The sequence below is a fragment of the Carcharhinus amblyrhynchos genome, chromosome 24, assembly GCF_965287045.1.
Source record: "Carcharhinus amblyrhynchos chromosome 24, sCarAmb.v2.hapA, whole genome shotgun sequence".
Taxonomy (NCBI): Eukaryota; Metazoa; Chordata; class Chondrichthyes; order Carcharhiniformes; family Carcharhinidae; genus Carcharhinus; species Carcharhinus amblyrhynchos.
In genome coordinates this window covers 29936115-29962879 of record NC_137347.1, presented here as the reverse complement: position 1 = coordinate 29962879, position 26765 = coordinate 29936115, and the positions used below count along the sequence as shown (strand labels likewise).

The following is a 26765-nucleotide window of genomic DNA, read 5'->3' as shown; positions in this document are numbered from 1 at the left end:
TTAAACCTGACCCTGTTCCTACAGATGCACTTACATTGGAAAAGGGAGGATTGCAGAAATTATTGCCAACATTATAAAATTCCCAGTAGTCTTTAAAGTGCCAAGCTACTTTTGATCATTGTGTTGATCATTTAGTAGTCATGACTCAATGTAATAACATTACATACCTAGAATACACCTACCTATCTGTTGCAAAACAATCTTAAAACATTGAGATTCCAAAGCATAGCCTAACAAAAAATGACCACATTCCAATTTGCATAATTTCATAATAACGGAACTCAAGTCTGTCTTTAGAATTTATGGCTTTAAAGCAACATAATTCTATTTTCACTGAAGAATAAATTGTGCATTTAAGGTATTAGCAGACATTTTTCAGACAACATATCATTCAACGTGCTATGGAAAATCCATTTAAGGATCGACTGTCCATAACTCTTGGTCAAGGAATCAAACAAAAGATTCTCCCTTTTCTATCATCAGTGCACAACCATATGCCTATTCATGTGCAATTCTACACAGTAATTTTGGTAGGCTAGTGAACCTTGTAATATCCTACCAATATAGAATGCAATGTTCATCAGAAGTTCCCATAGCATGTAATATGCATTATGTTCACATTTCAGTTGCAGGTCACATTGTAGTTCGCCTTAAGGGGCAAAATCAATCAGGATCAGCACATTCTGGGGACTGAACACAAGACTTGCTGGTCTACATACTGAGACCAAGGTAGTGCATTTAATTGGTACAATGTTTTGGAGTGACAACATTTTACAACCAATAAAGCTTGCTTAATGATTTGTGAAAAAAAGCATTTGGATCCCTCCTGTACCAACAATGATGCCCAATATCAGCTAGAATGCTAACATTCTGACATGGGTTTTATAGTTTGATTACAGCTCACAGATCGGCTCACTGAACTCACCAGAGATCTCTTCACCTTCTTTCCTGTTTAAATCTTCTGTAGTGACCGCAACTGTAGTCAAAGCTGGACTCCACTCAATGCACTCTTCAGCGTTCTCTTCGGACACAGTGATGTGGGCCCCATTACCTGCAAAAATGAACAGACAATCCTCAGACTAACGGTACTTTTTTTTGTTCAATCTCACTGTATCATTTTTCACTAAGGAGCAATCACACATAATGAAAAGATGGCAGGAAATGATTAACTGCTTCATCAGTCCTGTCTCACATGATTCCTGAAGCATTGTGACAAAACATTTTCTACCCCAGCCCTAAATCCTGTGTAATCAAAAAAAAGGACAAAAAAAATCTACAAAATTCCTTGCAGCTCTCTCAGGCAATAGATATGTTAACTGGTAATCCATTCACTGATATAACGCGATCCCTGCTCAGTTAGGAACCTCACCAGCTCCTTCTCGAAGATCTAAAGGATTAGCATCACAACAGATACTCGCACTGTACTCCAGAAGCACATTACCCTCTAGGCAAAAAACAAAACTGTCTAACATCTAGCCTACTCCTACTTTTGCGCTGCTCAGATGCATGCCTCTGATACTGCTCCAATCTGTCAAGCAGAAATGGTCCATCAGTAGGGACGCCATTCAGCCCTTTCAATATTTTCTTATCCTCAAAAAGGAAATGTAGTTAATGAGGCACTTTCGATAAAGAATTGTATGACTGAGCGTGGAGACCTGATGTTTATTTGAGCAGCACAACACGCAGCTGAGTTTGCCCAGAGGCTGCACAAGGTTTATTAAGGCCCCAATTTCTCTCACACTACACCAGGTGAGCCTGAGCAGTGCACCTTGAACATATTCTGTTTAGGAGGACAAATTGAGGGGAAGCCATAAACAATATTCTGTGGCATTCCATTTATTTGAATGCTTTGTGAAAATGCATACTTCTTTGACATTAAAGGCCAAAGAATGAGTTGGGGTGGGGCAGCTGGCAACCGTTCAATAACTGCTGGGTCAGGCATTCCAATCCCCAAGAAGCACATAATGCATTAAGAGTGACAAATATTTAAATACACTAAACACAAGGCAGCTCAGTGGAGGGAGCAGCTACAAGAGCAGTTTTGTCTTGGAACTTGTGTGATGCCAGATTTACAGAATCTGGTTGTGCTAACAGATTGCCGATCAAATACAAGGGTACAACAGCATAGTGGACATTTTACTGGTCCAACAGCCTAGATGAGCGAGTGAGTGTGTGCAAGGGGAATTCAAATTCAAACCAAGGAATTTCAATTTAGTTAACTAAATTAATATGAAATAAAAAATCTAATTTCAGTTATGGTGATCATGAAACCACTGGTTCATCATAAAAATCCAGCTTCACTAATATCTTTTGGGAAAGAAAATCTGCTGTCCTTATCCAACCTGGCCTACGTGTCTCCAGAAGCTTGACAAATGCCTCCATACATCACCAAGACTGGATCAGTTAGCTCACTATTGATCATGCTTTTTGAATCCTGTTAAATTAGGGCTGTGGAAGGTGATGAGAAACCAACATGAGGGAAAACCTACTTGACCTTATCCTTACCAATCCCCTGTTATACATGTATATCTGTCCATGACAGTATTGGTAGGATTGTGCAAAGACAAAATCTCATTTGCACACAGAGAAGTACCTCCATAGTGTTGTAGGTCATTATCATTGCGCTAAATGGGATAGATTCATAGAACATGGAAAAACTACAGCACAAACAGACCCTTCGACCCACAAGTTGCGCCGATGATAAACATACCAACTAGGCTTACCTATAACCCTCAATTCTATTAAGTTCCATGTACTCATCCAGAAGTCTCTTGAAAGACCCTATCAAATTTGCCTCCACCATCACTGACAGCAGCCGATTCCACTCACCGTCCACCCTCTGAATGAAAAACTTACCCCCAATATCTCCTCTGTACCTAGTTCCCAACACCTTAAACCTGTGTCCTCTCATAGCAACCACTCCAGCCCTTGGAAAAAGCCTCTCAGAATCCACCTGATCTATACCTCTCAACATCTTATAACTTCTATCAGGTCACCTCTCATCCTTTGTCTCTCTAAGGAGAAAAGGCCAAGCTCCCTCAACTTATCCTCATAAGGCATGCCACCCAATCCAGGCAACATCCTTGTAAATCTCCTCTGCAGCCTTTTAATAGCTTCCACATCCTTCCTGTAATGAGGCGACCAGAACTGAGCGCAGTATTCCAAGAGAGATCTGACTAGAGTCTTGTAAAGCTGCAACATTATCTCCCAACTCCTAACCTCAATTCCTTGCTTGATGAAGGCCAGTACACCATACGCCTTCTTAACCACATCCTCTACCTGCGAGGCCGATTTAAGAGTCCTATGGACCCAGACCCCAAGGTCCTTCTGATCCTCTACACTGCTAAGAGTCTTACCCTTGATATTATACTCCCTCATCCCATCTGACCTGCCAAAATGGACCACTACACATTTATCCGGGTTAAGTCCATCTGCCACTTCTCCGCCCAGCGCTGCATCCTATCTACATCACACTGCAACCTCTGACATCCCTCCAAACTATCTACAACACCACCAACCTTCGTGTCATCAGCAAACTTACCAATCCATCCCTCCACTTCCTCTTCCTGGTCATTTATGAAAATTACAAACAGCAAGAGTCCCAGAACTGATCCCTGGGGCACTCCACTGGTGACTAACCTCCATGCAGAAAAAGACCCATCTACAACCACTCTCTGCCTTCTGCAGGCAAGATGTGGATATGCCGGCGTTGGACTGGGGTAAACACAGTAAAAAGTCTGACAACACCAGGTGTTGTCAACAACCAAGCAACCTCAAACAGACCACTGTTTGCAGCAAACTATCCAGCCTTCAGGAGAACAGTGACCACAATACCACACAACCCTGCCACAGCAACCTCTGCAAGACATGCTGGATCATCGACATGGATGCCATCATCACACATGAGAATACCATCCACCAGGTACACGGTAAATACTCCTGCAACTCGGCCAACATTGTCTACCTGATAAGTTGCAAGAAAGGATGTCCTGAAGCATGGTACATTGGGGAGACCATGCAGATGCTACGACAACGGATGAAAGAACATCACTCGACAATCACCAGGCAAGACTGTTCCCTTCCTGTTGGCGAACACTTCAGTGGTCATGGGCATTCAGCCTCTGACCTTCGGGTAAGCATTCTCCAAGGCGGCCTTCACGACACACGACAGCGCAGAGTCACTGAGCAGACACTGATAGCCAAGTTCCGCACACATGAGGACAGTCTCAACAGGGATCTTGGGTTCATGTCGCACTATCTGTAACCCCCATGACTTGCCTGGGTTTGCAAAACCTCACTTACTGTACTGTCTGGAGACAGTACACATCTCTTTAACCTGTGATCAGTGCTCCTTCCACTCACATTGTTAGCCACTTTAAGACTTGAACAGCAGGTTAGGTGTAAAGATTCGCATTCTAATCAGTAATCTGTAAACTGTCTGTGCTTTATATGCTCTGTCTGAGGCCAGAACTCTCCATTCACCTGATGAAGGGGCTAACCCGAAAGCTAGTGAGTTTACTATCAAATAAATCGGTTGGACTGAAACCTGGTGTTGTCAAGACTTTTTACTGTGTTCTGCAGGCAAGCCAGTTCTGGATCCACAAGGCTACAGCCCCTTGGATCCCATGCCCTCTCACTTTCTCAAGAAGTCTTGCACGGGGGACCTTATCGAATGCCCTGAAGTCCATATAAATTACATCTACCGCTCTTCCTTTGTCAATGTATTTAGTCACATTTTCGAAGAACTCAACCAGGCTCGTAAGGCACGATCTGCCTTTGACAAAGCCGTGCTGACTACTATGGAGCGTACTAAACTTCTCTAAATGTTCATAAATCCTGTCCCTCAGAATTTTCTCCAGATTTTATTATTTATTTATTATTATTATTTATTTCTTCAGAACAGATTTATCAGCTAAAAGCTTTGCATCCATGAGGTGCTATAGGACAATAGCTCAGCAGAATTGTATTCTATCTCTTGTCCGTAACTCTATCATTACCTAGTCAGGGGACGAACTCTGGTTCAAAGGAAACTATGGAAGAGCATGCCCAACACAGCATCAAGTATACCTAAAAATAGGTTACGTTTTGGTGAAGCTAGAGCACAGGATTACACACATGCTTAACAGCAGAAGCAGAATGCCACAGACAGAGCTAAACTATCCTACACCTAAGGGGGTCAGAAGAGCAATGCAGTCTGCCTCATCTTATGCTGAATGGTGGTGGGTAATTAAATAATTAACAAGAGGCAGCAACTCCATGAACATCCCCATCCTCAATGATGGCAGAACACAATACGAGTATAATGCACGGCAACCTTGTAGCGCAGCAACCATCTTCATTCAGAAATGCTGAATGGATGATCCAGCCTCGGCCTCTTGCTGAGGTCTCCAGTGTCATAGATGTGAGTCTTCCATCAAGGACAGCAAGAAATAGCTGTGTATACTGGATACAGCAAAGGCAACGGGTGCTGACACCATCCCGGCTGTAGTACTGAAGAACTACACCCCAGAATTAACTGCATTTCTGGTCAAGCTATTTCAGTACAGTTACAATAGTCACATCTGCCCAACAAATTGTTCAGGAATGTCCTGTCTGCAAAAAGGAGCACAAATCCAGTCTGGCTAACTATTGTTCCTGTACTATTGGGCTCCAGATCTCATTACAGCCTTGGCCCAAGCATAGACAAAAAAGTTAAATTCCAGAGGTGAGGTAGACTGCCCTTGAAATCAAGACAGGAATTAATCCAGTGTGGCATCAAGGAACCCTAGCAAACTTGAAATCAATGAGAATCAGGGGAATCTCATCACTGGTTGAAATTGTACTTAGCATAAAAAAGGTAATTGTGGTTGTTGGAGGCCAATAGTCTCAGCCCTAAGACATTGCAGTTCCTCAGGGTACTGTCCTATGCCTAACCATCTTCAGCTGCTTCATCAATTAACTTCCCTCAATCACAAGATCAAAAGTGAGGATTATCACTGAAGAATGTACAGTGTTAACTCTTCAGCTAATGAAACAGTCCCTACCCATAGCCAATGTTTACCACCTTCTACAAGGCACCATTTGGGATACTCTCTGATTGTTGGGTTAGCTCAGCTCCACAACACCCAAGAGACTTGACATCATTCAGGAGAAAGCAGCTTGCTGATCAACACCTCATTCACTACCTTAAATATTCATTTCCTCCAGCACTGGCAAGCTGTGGCTATAGTGTGTATCACCTAAAATATGCACACAGCAACATGCCAGGGTTGCTTTGACTGCAATTCCCAAGCCAGTGACTTATATCACCTTGAAGGATAAGAGCAGTGGGTGAATGGGAACACTGCCACATGCAAGTTTCTCCCCATCCTGGTTTGGGAATATATTGCCGTTCCTTCATGACCGCTGGGCCAAAATTTTTAAATTCCATACCAATTATGGAATACCTTCACCACACAGACGGTAAGAGTTCAAGCGGTGGCTTATTATCACCAGCTCAAGGAAAATTAGGAGATGGTGTCCTTACCAGTGACAGCCAAGCCCATGAATGAATCAAAAGAAAACAAAATATTCAAGCTGCCTCGTAATGCATATTTTGCACGTACACTCCCACTCCTTTCAGCTGTTTTGTAAATATTAATTCTTGCAATGTGGCTGTCTCTGGCCAGGCCTGTATTTGATGTCCATCACAAATGCCCTTAACTGCTTTGTTAGGTTGGACCAAGTTAATGTGGGACTGGATTCACATGTAAGCCCGATCAGGGAGAGATGCCAGGTTTCTTTCCCTCAGAAGAAGGGTTTTTAACAGTGGTCTGACAGCTTCAAGAATACATTTACAGGTTTTCAAATTTTAAAAAGATAATACAAATATTTAAACTACTACGGTGAGTTTTGCACTGATGTTCTATGAGCTGGTCCAATGATGGACCTACTAGACCACATTGTACAGGATGGAATAAAAAAAAGCTGATAACAAAAAAATCCAAAATGAGGCAAATGTACACTTGAACAAATCAGCATTCCAAAATAATTTTCAGTCAAGGATCTCACCTGAACCACTGACAAAACTTCTTTTGTCTCTGAAAGTGCCTTTCAGAGCACTTTCTGTCCCAATCTATGAAACCTGCCACTGCATTAAAGTCAAGTGATTAAAGAAAACACAAAGCAGGTAGAGAACATAGAACATTACAGCGCAGAACAGGCCCTTCGGCCCACGATGTTGCGCCGACCAGTTTTTTTAAAAAAAACACTGACCCACTAATCTAAACCAATCCCTTTTCGTCCATAAACCTATCCACAGATCTCTTAAACGCCCCCAAACTAGGCGCATTTACAACCGCAGCAGGCAGGGCATTTCAATCCCTCACCACCCTCTGGGTAAAGAACTTACCCCTGACATCCGTCCAATAACTACCCCCCCTTAATTTAAAGCCATGCCCCCTCGTGCTAGCTTTCTCCATCCGAGGAAAAAGGCTATCACTATCCACCCTATCTAAACCTCTAATCATCTTATATGTTTCAATAAGATCCCCTCTTAGCCTCCTTCTTTCCAGCGAAAACAACCCCAAATCCCTCAGTCTCTCCTCATAGGACCTCCCCTCCATACCAGGCAACATCCTGGTAAACCTCCTCTGCACCCTCTCCAAAGCCTCCACGTCCTTCCTGTAATGTGGGGACCAGAACTGCACACAGTACTCCAAGTGCGGCCGCACCAGAGTTGTGTACAGTTGCACCATGACACTGCGACTCCTAAATTCAATCCCCCTACCAATAAACGCCAAGACACCGTATGCCTTCTTAACAACCTTATCTACTTGATTCCCAACTTTCAGGGATCTATGTACACATACACCTAGATCCCTCTGCTCCTCCACACTATTCAAAGTCCTCCCGTTAGCCCTATACTCAACACATCTGTTACTCCTACCAAAATGAATTACCTCACACTTCTCTGCATTAAACTCCATCCGCCACCTCGCGGCCCAGCTCTGCAACCTGTCTAAGTCACCCTGCAAACTATGACACCCTTCCTCACAATCTACCACATCTCCGACTTTGGTGTCATCAGCAAACTTACTAATCCACCCAACTATACCCTCATCCAGATCATTAATAAAAATTACAAACAGCAGTGGCCCCAAAACAGATCCCTGAGGCACACCACTCGTAACCGAACTCCATGACGAATATTCACCATCAACCACCACCCTCTGTCTCCTATCTGCTAGCCAATTCCTGATCCAAGTACCTAGATTACCCCCAATCCCATACATCTGCATTTTCTGCAGAAGCCTACCATGGTGAACCTTATCAAACGCCTTACTAAAATCCATATATACCACGTCAACTACCTTACCCCTATCCACCTCTTTGGTCACATTCTCAAAGAACTCAATAAGGTTAGTAAGGCACGACCTACCTGCTACAAAACCATGCTGACTGTCTCTAATCAATTCATTACTCTTCAAATAACTATAAATCCTATCCCTAATAATTCTTTCTAAAACCTTGCCCACAACAGAAGTAAGACTCACCGGTCTATAATTCCCAGGGAAGTCTCTGTTCCCCTTCTTAAACAATGGGACAACATTCGCTGTCCTCCAATCTTCCGGTACTATACCTGAGACCAACGATGACCTGAAGATCAGAGCCAGAGGCTCTGCAATCACCTCTCTAGCCTCCCAGAGAATCCTAGGGTAAATCCTGTCCGGACCAGGGGACTTATCTATTTTCAAGCCCTCTAGAATATCCAGCACATCCCCGGTATCAACTGCAATACTTTCTATTTTACACCCCTGCACCCCAGTGTCCTCCTCAGCTACATTCATGTCCCCCTTCGTGAACACCGAAGAGAAATATTGGTTCAATGCCTCTCCAATCTCTTCCGGTTCCACACACAACTTCCCTCTACTGTCTGTAACTGGCCCTAATCTTGCCCTAACCAACCTTCTGTTCTTGACATACCTATAGAACGCCTTAGGATTCTCCTTAATCCTATCAGCCAAAGTCTTCTCATGTCCTCTTTTAGCCCTTCTTAACTCCCTCTTCAACTCCCTCCTAGCCAATCTAAAGCTTTCTAATGCACTACCTGAGCCCTCAAGCCTCATCCGAACATAAGCCTCCTTTTTCTTCCGAACCAACGAATCAACTTTTTTGTAGACTCCTTCAGTTCTAGTGAAAGCAAGCCATGTGCTCACAACAAATTCACATCTCCCTAATTCTACTTCACATCTCTACCACTTGCAGTCCTCTCCCTTCATCTCTGTCACATTGTACTCACCATCCATAGAGGTAGGGGTCTGTATCACATTGCTCTGCTGGCTGGGAACTGGTGCCCTTGCACTGCTGATTAGAAGGTCAAACTTTGTACTGCGGCAGGTATTGGTGCAAACTTTGTCGTGCTGATAGAAGTCCAACTGCCCAGAATCCATCATCTTCCTGCAAATAAGTGTATCCAGAGACAATCAGTTAGAAAGGTGGCACACATGATGCAGCCCAGGGGGACTTGCCAACTATCACACCATAATCTACCAGCCTTTCAGACTTGATGCCGTACATGCCTCTGGGCTTTCCTTCAGTCTATCCTACTGTGATTTGGTCTGAGCTGGGATTCATTATTGCTCTCATGTATCCCCACAAAAAAACAGCAAAGGGTGGTGAAAGCAAATGGATAACTTACAGAACAGAATTGGATAAATACTTGTGGGGAAAAAACTTACAGGTCCTTGGGACAGCAACTTGGAGAGTGGGATTAATTGGATAACTTTTTCAAAGATCCAGCATGAACAAAGTGGGCAGAATGGCTTTATTGTCTCTCCCCCCTACCCACTGGATTATTCCGATTGCCATTCAGAACACAGAAGAGTCCCTGTCACTTGAATTAGTGAGCATATTTTTCCCTTTCAACATTTTTCCAGATTCTCACTGCAGTACAATTAAAATCAGGAGGTCCGAGTCATCTCCTGAATCTTCCCACAGTTTTAAAACTGTGGAATCCCCTCAGCATTCTGACAATCTACAGGATTTAAAAACAAGAAATAAACAGGTGTCCTTCAATTCCTAATTTCTGATTTTTAAATTTTTATCAGTTTAGTAGTGCCCTGCACTGTATGACTTAGTCTGGGTCCTCAATTTAAAAAATAATAATATGAATAAACTACTAACCCAAGTGCTCCAATACCATAGCGAGGTCACATCAGAATACCACTGACGCTCCACTGGAATTTCCTCTTTACCGTTCTCCCTAGCTCTTTTGCCTGAAAGCACTGTCATGTATAGAGGATCGCATTGGCAGCACTTCACATTACTAAGGTAGTCACTCTTCAGGTGTGAGTATAGACAGTTGTTAGCATGGGCCTAGTCTTGTACCATAAATACCGAATGAGTCAAAAGCTCTAAAAGTCTACAAATCGAATTTACTTCTCACCTTCTGCGATAATGGTTGTTTCAAACAGAAAAGCTCTTGCTCTCATTTGAATTATGTTGCAGCGCAGAGGTCACAGCACCAGCAGCCAAGCACAGAAACATTGACAAGTACATATAGGCCACTGCTGTCATAGTCATCACAGGAGATTCAGTTCCCTGAACTATATCCCCTCACCCTGAGCAGAAACTATTTGAAGCTGCTCTGCACCACGGGTGAACAACCCATCAAAAGTCTTTATGGAGGCAATGCTACCAACACTAGTGTAAATGCAGTTTTACAGGTTCAAGATTGCTGCAGACTAACATGTGCTTGTTGACAGTTCAGCACAACATTCTTGGCAGTGATTGCTACCAATTATAGGAGATTCACTACAGCATTCAGGAGAGCAGTGTGGGAGGTGACAAAAAATTGAGAGCAGAGTTTTACAAATGCACACTACCCACGAAGGAGCTTTGACTTCTTTCATTGCACACACTGGAAAATCATGAACAAAAATAATCCAGGTGGGAACTCCCCAAAGGAAACATTTGAGATGCCGCCAGTCCTCAGTTGCAGACCACAGAACTAGTAAATTTTGAACTTTTAAAAATTTAAACTTAGCCAGAAAGATCCAAATGTGCAGGAAAACACTAATGTTAAATGATTAGGATATAGGAGGGACAGTTCTGAATTGCTGTGAAGGGCAGTCTTGACCTCATATAACAAGGATGCAGGGCAGAGTCTGAGTGTGCTGGTTGACGATGATGCAATTAAAGTTCAGAAGGAACAAGAGAGAAAGAAGATCATTTTAGGATTCCACTGACAACAGTGGGCAGTTCTATAATGCCTTTAATAAAAAAAATTCCAAGGTGTTTAAAGGATAGCAGGAAGAACGGATCATTGAGTCAAGTAGAGTAAGTTTAGGGATGAATACTGAAGATTTTGAGAAGATTCTTCAAGAAAAAAAGTTTTAAAAAATGAAAGGAATTGTGTTTATCTGAACCTTTCATGACTATGGGTCACCTTAAAGTGTTTACAGCAAATTGAGTACAACGAACAAAGAGAACAACGAACAAAGAGAACAACGAACAAAGAGAACAACGAACAAAAGAAAGAACAACGAACAAAAGAAAGAACAACGAACAAAAGAAAGAACAACGAACAAAAGAAAGAACAACGAACAAAAGAAAGAACAACGAACAAAAGAAAGAACAACGAACAAAAGAAAGAACAACGAACAAAAGAAAGAACAACGAACAAAAGAAAGAACAACGAACAAAAGAAAGAACAACGAACAAAAGAAAGAACAACGAACAAAAGAAAGAACAACGAACAAAAGAAAGAACAACGAACAAAAGAAAGAACAACGAACAAAAGAAAGAACAACGAACAAAAGAAAGAACAACGAACAAAAGAAAGAACAACGAACAAAAGAAAGAACAACGAACAAAAGAAAGAACAACGAACAAAAGAAAGAACAACGAACAAAAGAAAGAACAACGAACAAAAGAAAGAACAACGAACAAAAGAAAGAACAAAAGAACAAAGAATACAGTTTAGAAGACAGGCCCTTCAGCCCTCCAAGCCTGCGCCGCTCATGCTTCCAACTAGACTATTCGTTTGTATCCCTCCATTCCCAGTATGTTCATGTGGCTATCCAGATAAGTCTTAAACGATTCCAGCATACCTTAGAAGTGTAGTCACTGTTGTAACATAGGAAACACAGCAGCCAATTTATATACAGAAATGAGATCACATAATCAGTTTTTCAATAGTGTTGGTCAAGAGGTAAAATGTTGGCCAGGACACCAGTGGATGATATTTCCTGCTCTTCTGCAAAATAGTGCCACAAGATCTTTTACCCCTTTTACCTGAGACAGACAGACAGGGTCTCTGTTCAGTATCTCATCTGCAGTACAGTACCTTCAAAGATGCAGCACTCACTGAAGTACTGCACTGCACCTAGATTATGTGCTCAGATAGGAGTTGCAGAGAACAGGGTCCAAATGATTAAAAACTCTGCAGGATGAATTAAGCGAAATCCTAGTTCACCAATCACAGATAAGGAATCAAATGTGGGTGCCCTTGGTCTCTGAAAGTCAGTAGCTCATTGAGCTCATTAGAAATGGAGCAATAATTAGATGGGAAGAATGGATTCAGTTTTTTTTAAGTGCAGGTGTTGACAATGGCTTTGAAGGGGAGGGGAAAGGGGACCATGGAAATCTTAAGAATTTGACAGCAAGGAGCTCAAGGAATCTGGTTGTCAGCACAGAAAAGCACATCTGAAAATTAACAAAATGAACAACATAGACAGCATTATCCTCAAGATCACTGTTCAAGCAAAGAGGTCTACAAAAAACAAGAATCCTGGTAAAATGGTACCAACCTCAACATGATACCTCCTATCCGAATTGCTCGCTTCCAGTCTTTCAGTGTAGACTTTCCTGCCAGGTGTACAAACTGTTTTGGGCTAATGAGTTGATCATTAAACTGAAAGAAGGAAAACCAGGAGAATTCATTCAGAACTGGAAATATTGGCACCTTTGGTCACATACTACACAAGTGAAAGAGATGTCTACATTGGTACTAGGATACCGCAGGCATACATATACGCAGACACACTAAAACATGCAGGCACATTCCCCCAAGAATCTTGAAAGTGAGGTACTGATTCATGTTGGGGAATGTTGAGCTCTCCATTTGCTACACAAGGGGACAAGAGATCATTAACATTTGTAAACCTACTAAGCAGCAGACCATTCACTCTTTAGAGGCAGTACAACAGAACATATTTCAAACACACATGGGAGTGGGATTAACAGCCAGAAGTGGCAGCCCTGTCCCAATCACAAGGGGTTAGAGCCAGTGAGGTACACCTGCTGCAATTCCATTTGAGATCTGCCAACTCTATCAGCCAGAAATCAAACGTAGGACTTTCATGGTTTGCATGATTCAGTAAGATAAAGAGCTGGAAATTTATCAGAAATTTTAGAGCACTTATAACTAGAACATTTTTATCTCCATCATACCTTTACACATTTCACGTTAATACCCGGGCAAACAAACTTCTTCCACAAGAGAATAGCTTTGCTTTCGCCACAGGTAATGGGATAAGCAATTTCAACTTCTTCATTGAGCTCATTGCAGATATCTGAAATTTAAAAAAATACACCTTTATATACTGTAAATTTTCACTGCATCTCTGCAAACATTCGTTGCAACCCCACCCAGAATAACGGAAAAAAAAACTGCTGCAATTATGCCAGGTCATATCTGGTGAAAACCACTGCAAAAGGGATCTACCTCTTTGGTCAGTACCACGTCCTGTTTTCAGTTATTTTTCCAGTGACCAGTTTACAACAATGAATTATGTTTTTTTTAAACTTAGTAAAATGCCAATGCACTTCAAAGGAACATTGTCAAGCCACTTAAGGAATTTTTAGTATAGGTGACAATGCAAGTTTTAAGATGTGCCTTAAGGAAGACAGGTAGAGAAGCATAGTGCTTAGGAATGGAATTTTAGAGTACAGGGCAGCTGAGGCACTGCTGCCAATGGCAAATGACAAAAATCAAGGATGTGCAAGAGATCTGAATCGGAGGTGCACTGTGATCTCAGGTGGGTTATAGGTCTGCTGGAGTTACAGAGATAGGGAGGGGCGCTATTTGACCGCAGTGAAGGTTCAATGAATGGAATTTGGTTCAAAGGGAAAAGAGCAGGAATAAAACAAATGGCACCCAGGGTAAGCAGGAAACAAAGAGTGGGTTAGCTGCAGAGCAAAGCTACTTCTACAATTTCCCAATCAAGTACTTCCAAATGAGTACAAACTAACATGCAAGCATTAAGCTCCTTTGACAGTTCCTCCACCACACACACTAAGACCAAACCATAGTACAGATCAGGTACAAAATCCATCACTTTGCACATACCATTTTGTTTTGATAGCTTGGTTTCCCACAATAGATATCCTGTCATTTGAGTGAGACTACAGCCGTGTGACTAGTGATGTGAACTTTCATCCACTTGCAACTGGGTTGAAATTGTCTCACACTCACCTTACTCAGGATTTCACAGCTGGTGGATGACTCATCCCATCAGTTTGGTCTGAGTTCAAAATGAAGTAGTGGATATTGACACTCAGCCCTTTACGTGAACAATTACAAAATGCTTTAATGCTAAATGCTGCCAGCAGTTGCCAACAGCAGGCACATAATCGCAACTGCACAAATGAGCAACGAAATGGATGCAATTTAAAATAACTTTGCACCAATGCTATTACTAGGAATGTGGCTAGAAAAAGTAACACAAGATCAGACTGCTCTGAACTTGTGGTTAGCCAGCCAATTCCAGCTAACTGCATGCCTGAATCAAGCACGGGATTCCAAACGTTGCAAGTCATTCTTCAGAATGAAGCCAGTTACTTCAGAATGTCCATCAACTATAGCTTTTATGTAACTAATATTCTTACTCAGAAGAACCCAACTTACTTGAGGATACAGGTCCATGTCAGAAATGCTCAGCATTAGCTGCCCCTGAAAAGCTTGATCAGCAAATTCATCCAGTATGATACTGAACTAGACAGAGGGCGCAATAGCCAGCCTTAGCCACCTTAGCTGATCTGAGGGGTTGGTGGTTAGGATGCAAGAGGCCTCAGCACTTCAGTCCATAAGAGAAAAACAAGTCAGTGTGCTCCATGCTCACCATCCACTGGCTCCCTTCTGATTATTACTATTCACTTCCTAATGCCAAATTCAGCTTCACTTGTGATACACTCTATCTTTATAATAATTACGCTGCTTCCCAGCCCCAGCGCCCTTCCCCCTCCGCCAATCCAACACAACTAACAATAAGTAAGTGTTGCAAATCCAAACTTACCTTATCACTGAGTGGGGGCTGGGAACTACATTTCCCAGGATATCCTGGGATTTTGCAAACATATGCGGACCAGGAGCGAGCATTTTAGTTCTTTAGTGCAAGGACACAGGTCCAGTGCACGCAGATAAAAAAGAAAATGGCATGAAACCCCGATCATGTGGCCCAGCGCTCCCTCAGCACTGACCCTCTGACTGTGCGGCACTCCCTCAGTACTGACCCTCTGACAGAGCGGCACTCCCTCAGTATTGACCCTCTGACAGTGCAGCACTCCCTCAGCACTGACCCTTCTGACGTTGCAGTGCTCGCTGTGAGATTTCAGCATGAATTTTGGGTTTGCTTTTCTGGAGGGAAGTATGTGCCAGTCAGGGAACGCTGACTGATTGTGTCACACTGGAGGGAGGAGTTTGCCTGGAGTAGGATGCAGTCAGTAAATACCACGGGCACTCCTTATCCAATCCAATACAGGTTAGAATGGATGCCAGACAGGATGTGGTGAAAGTAGGCCCTCGTTCAGGAGGGAGGAGTTTGCCTGGAGTAGGGTGCGGTCAGTAAATATTGGATTGGAACATGAATTCTGGAACATGGTGAGATTCCAGAACAGTTCCAGATGGAACAGAGAGAGATACCAGAAAATGAAAAGGAGCAATGAAGCTCCAAGTAGTAAAAGTGCTGCAGTTGGCTGGCTTTTGAGGGTTTGGGAGAAGACCTGGAGATTGGAGAAGACGATTTAAGATTGTTGATTCCATGCTGCAAATGTTCTGTTCCACGTGGCCCAACAGCTGAAGTTGTGCTTGTGAGTTGAAGAAGTGCAGACTTGGGAATCCAGGGGGACTAAGCCTTGGGAGATGGACTTGAAACCCTGAAAAGTGGGCCACTGTTGAGGCATTGAGTTGGAGCAACGTTTGGAAAGAATTCCAAGGCCAGATCTTTGTAACTGATGACTAGAATCCCGCATGAGAGAGAGCGTTTCAACAAGATTAAGTGACTCATTGTTTGCTGACATCTGGGTGGGTTGACGAGAAATCTCAGGAGACTTTCTTGGTCACATTTGCTTTTTAATGTGCACTGTGGGTGTTGGGCCACAGTTTCTCTGGCACGGTGGCACAGTGATTAGCACTGTTGCCTCTCAGCGCGAGGGACACTGGTTCAATTCCGTCCTCGGGTCGCTGTGCAAAATATTCTCCCTGTGTCTGTGTGGATTTCATCCGGGTGCTCCGGTTTCCTCCCACAGTCCAAAAATGCACGAGTTAGGCTGACTGGCCATGCTAAACTGACTCTAGTGTCAGGGGGATTAGCAGGGTAAACATGTGGGTTATGGCAATAGGCCCAGTTGGGATTGTGATTGGTGCAGATTAGATGGGCTGAATGGCCTCCTCTGCACTGTAGAAATTCAATGATTCTATTCTAACATTCAGGGTTAGCATGAGGTACAAAAAGACATTGCAAAGTGTTTTACTATTCTAACCTTGCATAGTAAAGTTTATTTTGTTTGTTCAGAAAGCTTGGAATCTTTGAGGCTTTACTTTCTGAGCAAATGTGTTGAATCTCAAACTTTGCCTACTTTAAACAAAAAGTTATTGGTCCTAACCAGATTGTAACAAAATACTTGGGAGTTTGGTCCAGGATCACAAGTGCCACTACCATAAGTTAAAAAAAGTTCCAAGATGTTTTAGAGGCGCATTAGCAGACAAAATCTGACAGAGTCACAAAGGAGATATTTCAGACAGATGACCGAAGAAACTTGGTCAACACTCATTGTCTTATAACTATGCATAAAGAATAGCCTTTACAATATCGAGGAACCACGAAGTTTGCATCCCACTCACGGACAGCACTTTCAAGGAAGTAGTGAAGAAAATTAATGGAAAAGGCTCAAACACAATCAGATTTATAAACATTTTGTACCACAGCAAAAACAATGTCCTCCTACTCTCCATCACCTAATTGCAGAAACAGCCAGTCATCCCATGCCCAGACCACCACTTCAGCTGCTCCCACTTGTCTTAACAATTCCCCCTATTCACTCCTCACTGAAAATGCTGTTCTGGGCCATTACTGGGAATGTGAGAAATATGGGTTGGACGGAAACAACCAGAGATGCAAATCAGTGCCCAGCAAACTGCTGCAGCCCTCCAGTAAAATAAATCCCCTCAGGACCTTACAACACGCCTTAGTTTAAAGGGTTGCAGCTGTTGCCTATGCTGATATGAAATTTATTCACAAGCTTCATTCAATGACTTTAACCACTGCAGGAAGTGCACGTAGTAATCATACCTACAAGATTAAAGGAACAAAATATCAGAAGTTCAAAGCCTTTCCTATCCAGAGGGATTGGGTTATTAACTAACACCGTTACATTATATTGTTACTGCACATCAGTTGCATCAAATGACAAAAAAAATCCACTTTCCTGGGCCAATTTCCATTCATTACTTAGGTTCTTCTAAAACTTTCCACCACTGTTCCTTTCTAGGACTGCAGTACAGTGCAATTTGATATATTTATTTGTGATACTTCCCTGGGTTACTGTGCCATAGGTAACAGATGCTGTCAGATATATGTTCTGAGTCTAGGGAGTGTTGGCAGGCTGGCATTACAAAAACTCAAACAACGTATGCATACTTTCTGGTTGGAGCTGCTGGATAGTAATCAGAAACCATGTCAAATTTTGTCCCACTGACTAATGATGCAGAGGTCCAGCCGAATACTCAGGCTGAAAGTAGTAGAGACTGGGGAGCAAACCCAGGCCTACTCTGTAACTTAGTTCTACATTGGGCAGTGATTTTACTAACCAGGCCATCAGAAGATGAGGTATGAACTTTAAATGGTGCAAATATGCTTTGTGAGTAAGGAGTTTAAGGGAATATATCCTCAGTAACTTAAAATAAAACCAAACCAAAATACACTAACTCTCTTCCCTTTCCTTCATTACCTTCTCAGCCTCCCTGTTCTTCCCATTCACTCTCCTCCCCCTTGTCTTTTTCCTTTCCAAATGTTGATGGTCTTCTTGTAGGGTATGACTAGGAGGCACTCCTGTACCTAGCTGTATGAGAGGGGGATGAATGCCAATAGAAATGTTGGTTATTTCTCTAGACTTCATCAGCAATCGCATGGTTTCAGCTGAGTAGGTCTATTATTTAACCCTGCCTGCTGGTCTTGCCCTGCGGTCACATGCCGACAACACCTGACCCTACGTCGCCACCACCCAGCCTCACTGCAAGGAAGACATTTGTTTGTAGTATCAAGAGTCAAGACCAGAAGTGGTCTGGAATCTTTACAGATAGATCAACAGCATTGTAAAAGAAAATCTTGCATCTACTTGTAAAGCACTTTTCAGTACCTCAACATGTCCCAAGGAACTACATTTTGAAGAGTAGTTCTAATGTAGGAAATGTAGCAGTCAATTGCGCACAGTAAGTCCTGCAAACAGATGATCTGTTTTACTGTAAGTTGGTTAAATGTCTCATTCAAGAGTGAAAGAGCAGTACTCTCTGCGCCACAATGGAGAATCATTCTGGATTTTGTGCTCAAGTCTTTGCAGTAAGAGCTGAAGCACAACCTTCTGAGTCATATCTGCCTGTGAGGCATACTGCACCAAGCCAGACAGAGATAAATATCAGTGAGTAATTCATGCTTTCATCTGATTAGGCTTGCAAGTGAAGGTTCTGCTGTTTGATGGTCTTCTATTGATTCAAGTATTGACCTTCCCCCATTCCATGCTGTTAGAAATTCCTTCTTGGAAATACTCTGTTTCACTCGAGAAGGGTGTTGAGAAAATAAAAAAGAGATCTGGGGTCAAGTAACACAGATCAGGTAAAATCCTTCCATCAGTTCAAGCTACAGGCTGTGGGCAATATACAGCTCAGGCAGTATACAGGAATTGAGGCAGATATGCCATGGTCTTTTTGAATGGTGAAGCAAGCTTTAGTGACCATGTGGTCTATACCTACTCCTGTTTCCTATGTTCTTAAAGTGGACATGGACGCCAAGAAACACATTTAGATTTGCATTCATTACGTTGGCTTGTCCTGTTTGATGTATTGAGAGTCTGGAGATGTGCAAAGTGCTACTTTTAGTACTGTTGCCTTGTTGGATAAATACATTTCAAATCAGAACACCAGAATCTATCAGTAGCAGTAACTTCAGATATACACAGAAATGGAATGATGTACTTAAAACTTTAAACATACCAAAAAGATTCCAATCGATCTACTACTTGTTGTTCATCCTTTGAGGTGAAGCTGAATATGTTCACCTGCAGCATTTGGTAAGATTCCAGTGCACACTTGGGTGACTGCTAAAGCTGTTCTGTGCTCAGAAGTTTGTGCTGCAAATAGGACAAAATACTGCAGATGATTGAGTTTTGGTTGACTTGGAGGTTTCCTCTGCCTTTAACATGAGCTTGCTTTTGAAGGGCCCATACCATTTTTTATTTATTGCACCAGGTGCAGCGTTCCTGGGCGAGTTTCTCCTAGGGCACAAACTTGATATCAAAACTTCTATGTGAAACTTTCAGAATGTCCTTGTGGCATTCCCTTTGACCACCATGAGAGTGAACCCCAGACTCAAGCTCTCCACAGAAAATTTGCTTTGGTAAGCAAGTGTCAGGCAGTCTGGCTGTATGACCAGCCCAACCTAGTTTTGGCAGTTTCAAAATGGTGTGATTGCTTGGCATGCCAGTTCGGGTAAGGACCTTCAATATCTGATATTTTGCCCTGTCACCTGATCTTGGGAATCTTCTGAAGGCAGCTCAAATGAAGAAGCGGTTGAGCTTTTGGCACTGTGGTGGTACACAAGCCAAATCTGGTATGCGTAGAGCAGGCAGTACTTGTGCTTTACAAACTTTCAATTCAGTCGGGAAACTGATTCGTCTTTGTTCCCACATTGATATTCAAAGTCTGCCAAAGTTACACTTGCTTTGGCTATTCTTCTACATGTCTCATTGTCAATATAGTCAGTTTGAGAGAAAGTGTGAGAGAAAATGAACTTATCCACTTCTGACAGGTCATGGAGTGAAATCGTGGACTTGAAACAGGGTTTTCCTGGAGCAGGCTGGTACATTACTTTGGTTTTCTGTGCTGATTGCAAGGCCGAAGTTGTCACATCCTCAGGTAACAAGCCCATGCTCTACTGCACATCCAACTCTGAACTGTTAACTAATACAGTCAGCAGCAAACAGGAAATAGCAAAGTATGACCATGATGACCTTGGTCTTTGCTTGACTTTGACCTGGTTCCCATCCATGAGACACCCAACTACAATGACAGGATCACCATCATTGAAAGCATTGAGAAGCATGGCAGAGAAGGATATGCTGACGAGGTTTAGCGCTAGCACACAAATTGGTTTTGCCATCGGCAGTGAACAGGAATGGCTCAGGACACTCAGCCACCCAGGGAATGCATTAGTATATCTCCACAGAACTGGTGAATCATTGCTTCAGGATAGCTGAATTTCTTCATTATCTTCCGAGTGCCTTCACAGCTGACTGTATCAAATGCTCTGGCCAGGTCAATAAACAAGGCGTAGAGGTCTATGTTCAGTCCTTGGCATTTCTCCTGGAGCAGTCTAACTGCAAACACCAAATTAGTAGTTCCTCAATTTTTTCTGAACTGGCACTAATTCTCTGGCAGCAGATCCTTGTCAAAATGTTGCTCTAGATGAACAATAATGTTGTAATGGATCCATTAAGCAGCCAAAAAAGTGATGAAGCTTGGACATTCCTGACATTAAGCTTTGCACACAGAGTACCAGGTGCCACTACACCCTGGGAAATGAAGGAACACAAATAAGTGCAACAGCATGCAAGGATACCACTGCTGATATCCCTAACAGAATCTCTTGACTCCTGAGTGCACTTACTGATGTTGGGGTACAGCTCCATAGACACCGTTTGCCCTCCATTATCTTACCCATATGACAATCTTCATGAGTGTTGGTAGGCTACAATTTTGATCAGAGCCAAGCTGGATCCTGTCCACACAGAAAACAATTTCTAGCTAAGGTCACTGTACAGCAACTGCAAAGAGAATCATGGCAGAATGTGTCTTCCTTAGTCCAAGGGGCTTTGAGGACAACCAAACAGCACAAACTGCAGATTAGCTAACCTCACCCTAACAGCATAGTTACCTACTGAATAATCAACTGAAGTCTGGCTTAACTGAGAAATGCAATGTGGTGTGATGGTTTGGTTATAATCTTTTTAAAGGACTGGACAGGGTTGATTAACCTCTTCCCTTCCCTTCAACTGCAAAAAGTGAAGTCTGAGAAAAAGCAGCTCAACTGGCTTGCGATGAAAACAGTTGCATCTTAATAGTGTTTTTAATGTCCCATGCAAGCCTTGAGACATCAGGGTAAGGATTATCTCAAGAACTTGAGGAGAAAAAGGACTAGGATATTCCTTCATTGGAAATGCACTTTGTAGAATTCATTTAAAGTAATTAAATCGTAGGAAACATTTAATTTGGTAAATGTCATCTTACTGTGCTCTAAAAAGAGCAAGTTGTTTTTAATATAAATGTTCAACTCAGAAATAAGTCTTTAAGTGTCTCCCCACCCCCAATTTATTCAGTGATCCTAGAATAATGATCTGTTAATGGGAAAGAATAATGAAAAGTCTTCTTTTAGCAGCTATTAATCTTATGTTTGTATTGAGCTGACATATTGAGGCTCCAATAAAACCATAGTAATAGCATATAGTCCGCACTATTTTCGTGAATTGTGCAGGAAACCGACAAACTCAATGTCGCAGAGGTATTTAGATGAGCAGATTTAAAGTTATAGATCCACTAAAGTGCCTGTTCTGATTCTGATAGTGCTATGCAGAGATTTCTTTTTTTATTGGACCATTAATCTGGAATAAGAATTTTGTACAGCAGCAAAGGGTGGGGTTTTGGAACTGTACTCTTGACAAGTAAGAATGAATACAAAGTGGATTATAGTACACTGACTGGATTTGTGGATCAGGATATCTGTATAGCGGGAATGAACAGAAAGGGGTTTTAATCAGAGGTATCATTAGTACTGAGAAAGAATGCAACAAGACAGTAATAAATTTGCAGAATGGGCATGCAATTGGCAATCAAATTTCAATACGGCAAATGCGAGGTGGTACATTTTGTACAAAGCTTAAGGAGACTAAATACTCCTTAGACAAAGAAACACAAGGAACCCAAGGGTACAGAATTCACAAATCATTAAACACAGGTTAAGACTATAAAAAATGCAAACAAATTTAGCTACCTCGCTAAATATTTTTAAAATGCGGGTTGATGGGTTTTTGATAAGAGAGGGGATTAAGGGTTATGGGGAGAGGGTGGGAATGTGGAACTGAGCCACGACAGATCAGCCATGATCTTATTGAATGGCGGGGCAGGCTTGAAGGGCTAGTTGGCCTACTCCTGCTCCTATTTCTTATGTTCTTATTAAGTTAAGAGATTAATTTCTCTGAGGAATAGAACCAAAAAGTGGAGAGGTTGTGTAAGAACTAAAAAGTGCAGAGATTGTGTAAAGCTTATGAAAAACACTGGTTAGACAATTTGGGACTAATGAGCACAGCCCAGTTGTCCATACTAGAAAAAGAAATTAGATATACTGGAAAAAGGGTCAAAAGATTTACCAGAATTGTACCTGAACTGAGAGATGTTATACCTATCAGAGAACAATGACTAGACTGGGGTTCTTTTTGCTAGAAAAGAGAAAGCTGAGGAGTTGCCAATGTTTTAATTGGCAGTGAAGAGTAGAACTGAAACCAAACTTTACACACAGAAAGTCACAAATAATCTAACAAGGAATTCTGAAGGAACTTCTTTACTAGAGAGAGTTTAGAATGTGGAACTTGCTACCCCACAGGGTAGAGGTGAAGTGAATAGAATTAATGCATTCAAGAACAAGCTTGATTAACACACAAGAAAGGCAGGAATGGAAGAACACGCTGAGTGGGTTAGATGTAGCTTGTGTGCAGCATAAACACTAGTACGGATAAGTAAGACCAAATTAGTCTGTTACTACGTTGCATAACTTAGCAATTCAAAAGCTAGTACCAGCACAGAGAGTTGAACAGCCTCCTATGATGCTATAAAGTTTTCCTCCTCTTTAATATGTAGCCTAAAAGTTAAACTGTACAGAACATGTTTATGTTGCTTTAAAATACTGCTGAAATCAAACTGTAACATCAAACGTTCAACAAACATTACTCCTGTAACCCCTTAGCCTTGAAGAAATTTTGTTACCTTATCCTGTTTATTTAGCAATGTTTGGATGTTCAAACCTTAAAACAAGCAAAACTCAAATGGCAATAACCAATTTTTTGTTATGCATAGAAATAGTCTGAAGTCTTACCTTCCCCGTCTGCTAGCTTCTGTAAAGTGTGAGTCTCCACGGTCACAACTGAAGCATTGCAATTCGATTCTGCTCCTTCTTCACACATGCTATTGGAATAATTTCAAACGGGGGTCAGTCCAAAGTACAGGAATCAACAACTGCACAAAGATAAATGGAAAGTAGTCTAGTCAAAACAATATAGTGCTGTCACTGGGAGTTCAGTGAAATGCACCAACTGACCAAAATTTGGTGTTGGTATTTTGAAAGTTTGGTTTGTGACAGGCACTTCTTGCAACTGTCACACTCATTGCATGCAACACTTTGCCCAGCATTCACTCTTATTGTTGTAAATATCTGCTCCAACTCTCCGCGAGCAATTACACACATACCTCAAGTGGAAAAAGATCCAACCATTTTGGATTCTCTCCAATCAACCTGAGATTGTGCCTGGAAAAGCATTTTGAGTCATGAAGAACATGTGGATATCAATGCAACATAATGAATAAATGAAGATCACATCAAAAAAGTTTCAGCTCATTATTAAAAACTAGCATTTATATAGTATTTCAGCACATTGTGAGAAATTTCTCAGTGATGTACACAATTAATTTTTTTTGGCTGCACTCAGTTATGCAGATGGAACATTGGCCTGGGCACCAAAGAAGCTCTAAGCAAAAGGCCTGCTTTTCCTTGAAACAGTTCCACAGATCTTTTAACATTAGAACATTTGAGACCACAGTTTAATGTTAGGATCCAAAGTACGATATTGTACTGCACTCTAGTGTCAACTTCAATTATAAGCTCATCGTGTCATGATAAACTCCAATTTACAGCCTCCTCACAAGCTAATGCACACACAAACACAGTTGATGGTGATATTTTTCCCTCAGCAGCACATTCATGTCAATAAGCTTTAGATGCCAAATAACAACGATGCTCTGATCCTCAACAGCCAGCAATATTTTAAAGCAGCTGCTTAGATTTCAAGTTTTGCTTAAAACGATCCCCTGAAATGTTCCCCTTTCCATTCCTGAAGGTGCTGAATTCCATATAGTTCTACAACAAAAAGTAGGTAAGCAATATGATCATGCGAGAACAGTAGCTTAGCACGATTACATCCTTTTCCCACATCCATGCACATATAGTCTCCAGCAACGGGTCAATGGATGGTGATCAGAAATTATGCCCAGAGATGCTGAGGACAACTGCAGCACTTTTAACTCTAATCAAGTTAGACTTAAAACTGAAATCTTAATCAGTACAGAATAAGAATTCAGCCCAATATCACCCTGGTCTCTGTACTGCAACAGACTTACGTTAAGAAGGATATGGGATTAATACTACACCACACTACCATCAGAGCTTCCTTGTTTAATCTGGAGACATAATTTAACTTCCTTTTGTTACATTTTTTTTAGATGCTGGAGGTCTTTGGTGAGTAGAAGACAGCATCCTGCAGAACAAACGAAAAATGGTGGACTGCCAACAATGTCAGGACCACACAGGTTCCCCTAGTTTATATCAAAGAATATTATCAATGGAAGAAATAATATGGACTTGCCTTCAAAAAAGTAATCGCTGGAGATCTTGCATTGTTGACAAAATGATTTATATGCAAGATGGAATGTCATAATTATAGAATAGCATAAAAGATCAATCAGCCCATCGTACCTGCACCAGCTACTCACTTGGACTTCCAATATCATACACACACACATTCACAGCCTACTGTCTCCTCGTTGAGGCAATCAGCTCACATTCGTGCACTACAGGCACTGACAATGATCAAACATACAGCAGCCCTGGATTTTCACCATGCTTGACCTCGAGGCCATGGCTTCAGTTGTAGATTGGCACAACTCCCAGAAACACTGTACAAACTGCAAAAAAACATGACAATCCCTGGGGGTAATTCATTATTGGCATATGCCAATCCAGATCTACACTCTGCATGCATCTATATAAAACAGTCCACCAGGATAAATGCCGTGGCAGTGTAATCCTTTTTCAAGAAGCAAAATGCTGAAGTTTCTGGAATTGGAATGGTACAAGCCTGGTAGCTGGAATGGAAGGGAGTTGGCAGATCCAGCATTAGATTAGAGTCACACCACACTTTTTAAACAGCAAAACAAAATCCAGCTAGGAGAGGAAAGGGGCTTATCAGCTACTCCCCCACCCCTGTCAATGTTAAAGAGGAAGCCCGGAAAATTACATCATCAGACTCACTCCAGTGCACGTTGCAAGCAGGTCTGACTATGGAAAAGTGGGCTCATATACCAAAGCCTCAACTGAAGCAGCAAAATAAAGCCATTTTTAAAGTTTGAAACTGCACCTCTGCCAGAATGGATCATACCAATGGAGCAGGGAATAGTTGCTCTGCAATTTAGTTTATGATAGTGAACCAGCAAGCCAGAGATTAAGAACTCAAATCTCACCATGGCAGACTGAAAATTTAATTTGGTAAAATCTGACCGTTTGTCTGCAACACAAGGTAAAACATGAAAACTATCTTTAAAAACCCAAGTGGTTTGCCTCATGCCCATCTACTTGCCTGCCCAATGTGCCTCTGATCCCACACAACATAGTTGACTCTATGCCTTCAGGAGTGGGCAATAAATGCTGAACTCGTCAGCATCATCCACACTCTGACAATAAATATTTTAAAAATTAGCCTCCCCTAGACCACAGCATTAGGCAGGAGACACCCAGGAACACTGGAAAGGCCCACTTGCTCAACATTTTTATTTTGTGGAATGTGGGCATCCTGAAAAGACTACATTTGTTGCCCATTTTTGATTGCCCTTCAACTGAGGACAATTATGCGTCAGCCACTTTGCTGTGCATTTGAAGTCATATATATGTAGGCCAGACTAGGTAAGGATGGCAGATTTCCTTCTAAAGGCCATTAATGAACCAGATGGGTTCTACAATAATCGGTGACATTATCATGGTCACCATTACCGAGACTAGCTTTATATTCCAGATTTATTATTAACTGAATTCAAATTCCACCAGCTGCTGCGGTAGGTTTTGAATCCATATCCCCAGAGCATTAACCTGGACCTTTGGATTACTATTCCAGTGATATTGCCACTATACCATCATCTCCCCCAATTTTCTCTATAATAGTAAGCTGGCATCACACCCACCCATCAGAACCATATCTTAACACTGGAATCTAAGGTA

The 26765-nt window shown here is 41.9% G+C and overlaps 1 protein-coding gene across 2 annotated transcripts in view; it reads right to left on the bottom strand.

The window, feature by feature from the left end:
- Positions 1 to 26765, bottom strand: part of LOC145357783 (glucocorticoid modulatory element-binding protein 1-like) — a 35638-nt gene that overhangs the window by 5951 nt on the left and 2922 nt on the right. The window contains exons 2-6 of one of the 2 annotated variants that reach the window (XM_080211265.1): positions 23598 to 23686; positions 13414 to 13535; positions 12771 to 12874; positions 9260 to 9417; positions 926 to 1051 (exon numbers count right to left, since the gene is read on the bottom strand). In XM_080211265.1, the coding sequence (XP_080067391.1) occupies positions 926 to 1051; positions 9260 to 9417; positions 12771 to 12874; positions 13414 to 13535; positions 23598 to 23686 (599 nt within the window). Of the gene's footprint in view, positions 1 to 925; positions 1052 to 9259; positions 9418 to 12770; positions 12875 to 13413; positions 13536 to 23597; positions 23738 to 26765 lie in introns of both variants that reach the window. The other variant, XM_080211266.1, reaches the window with a different exon arrangement.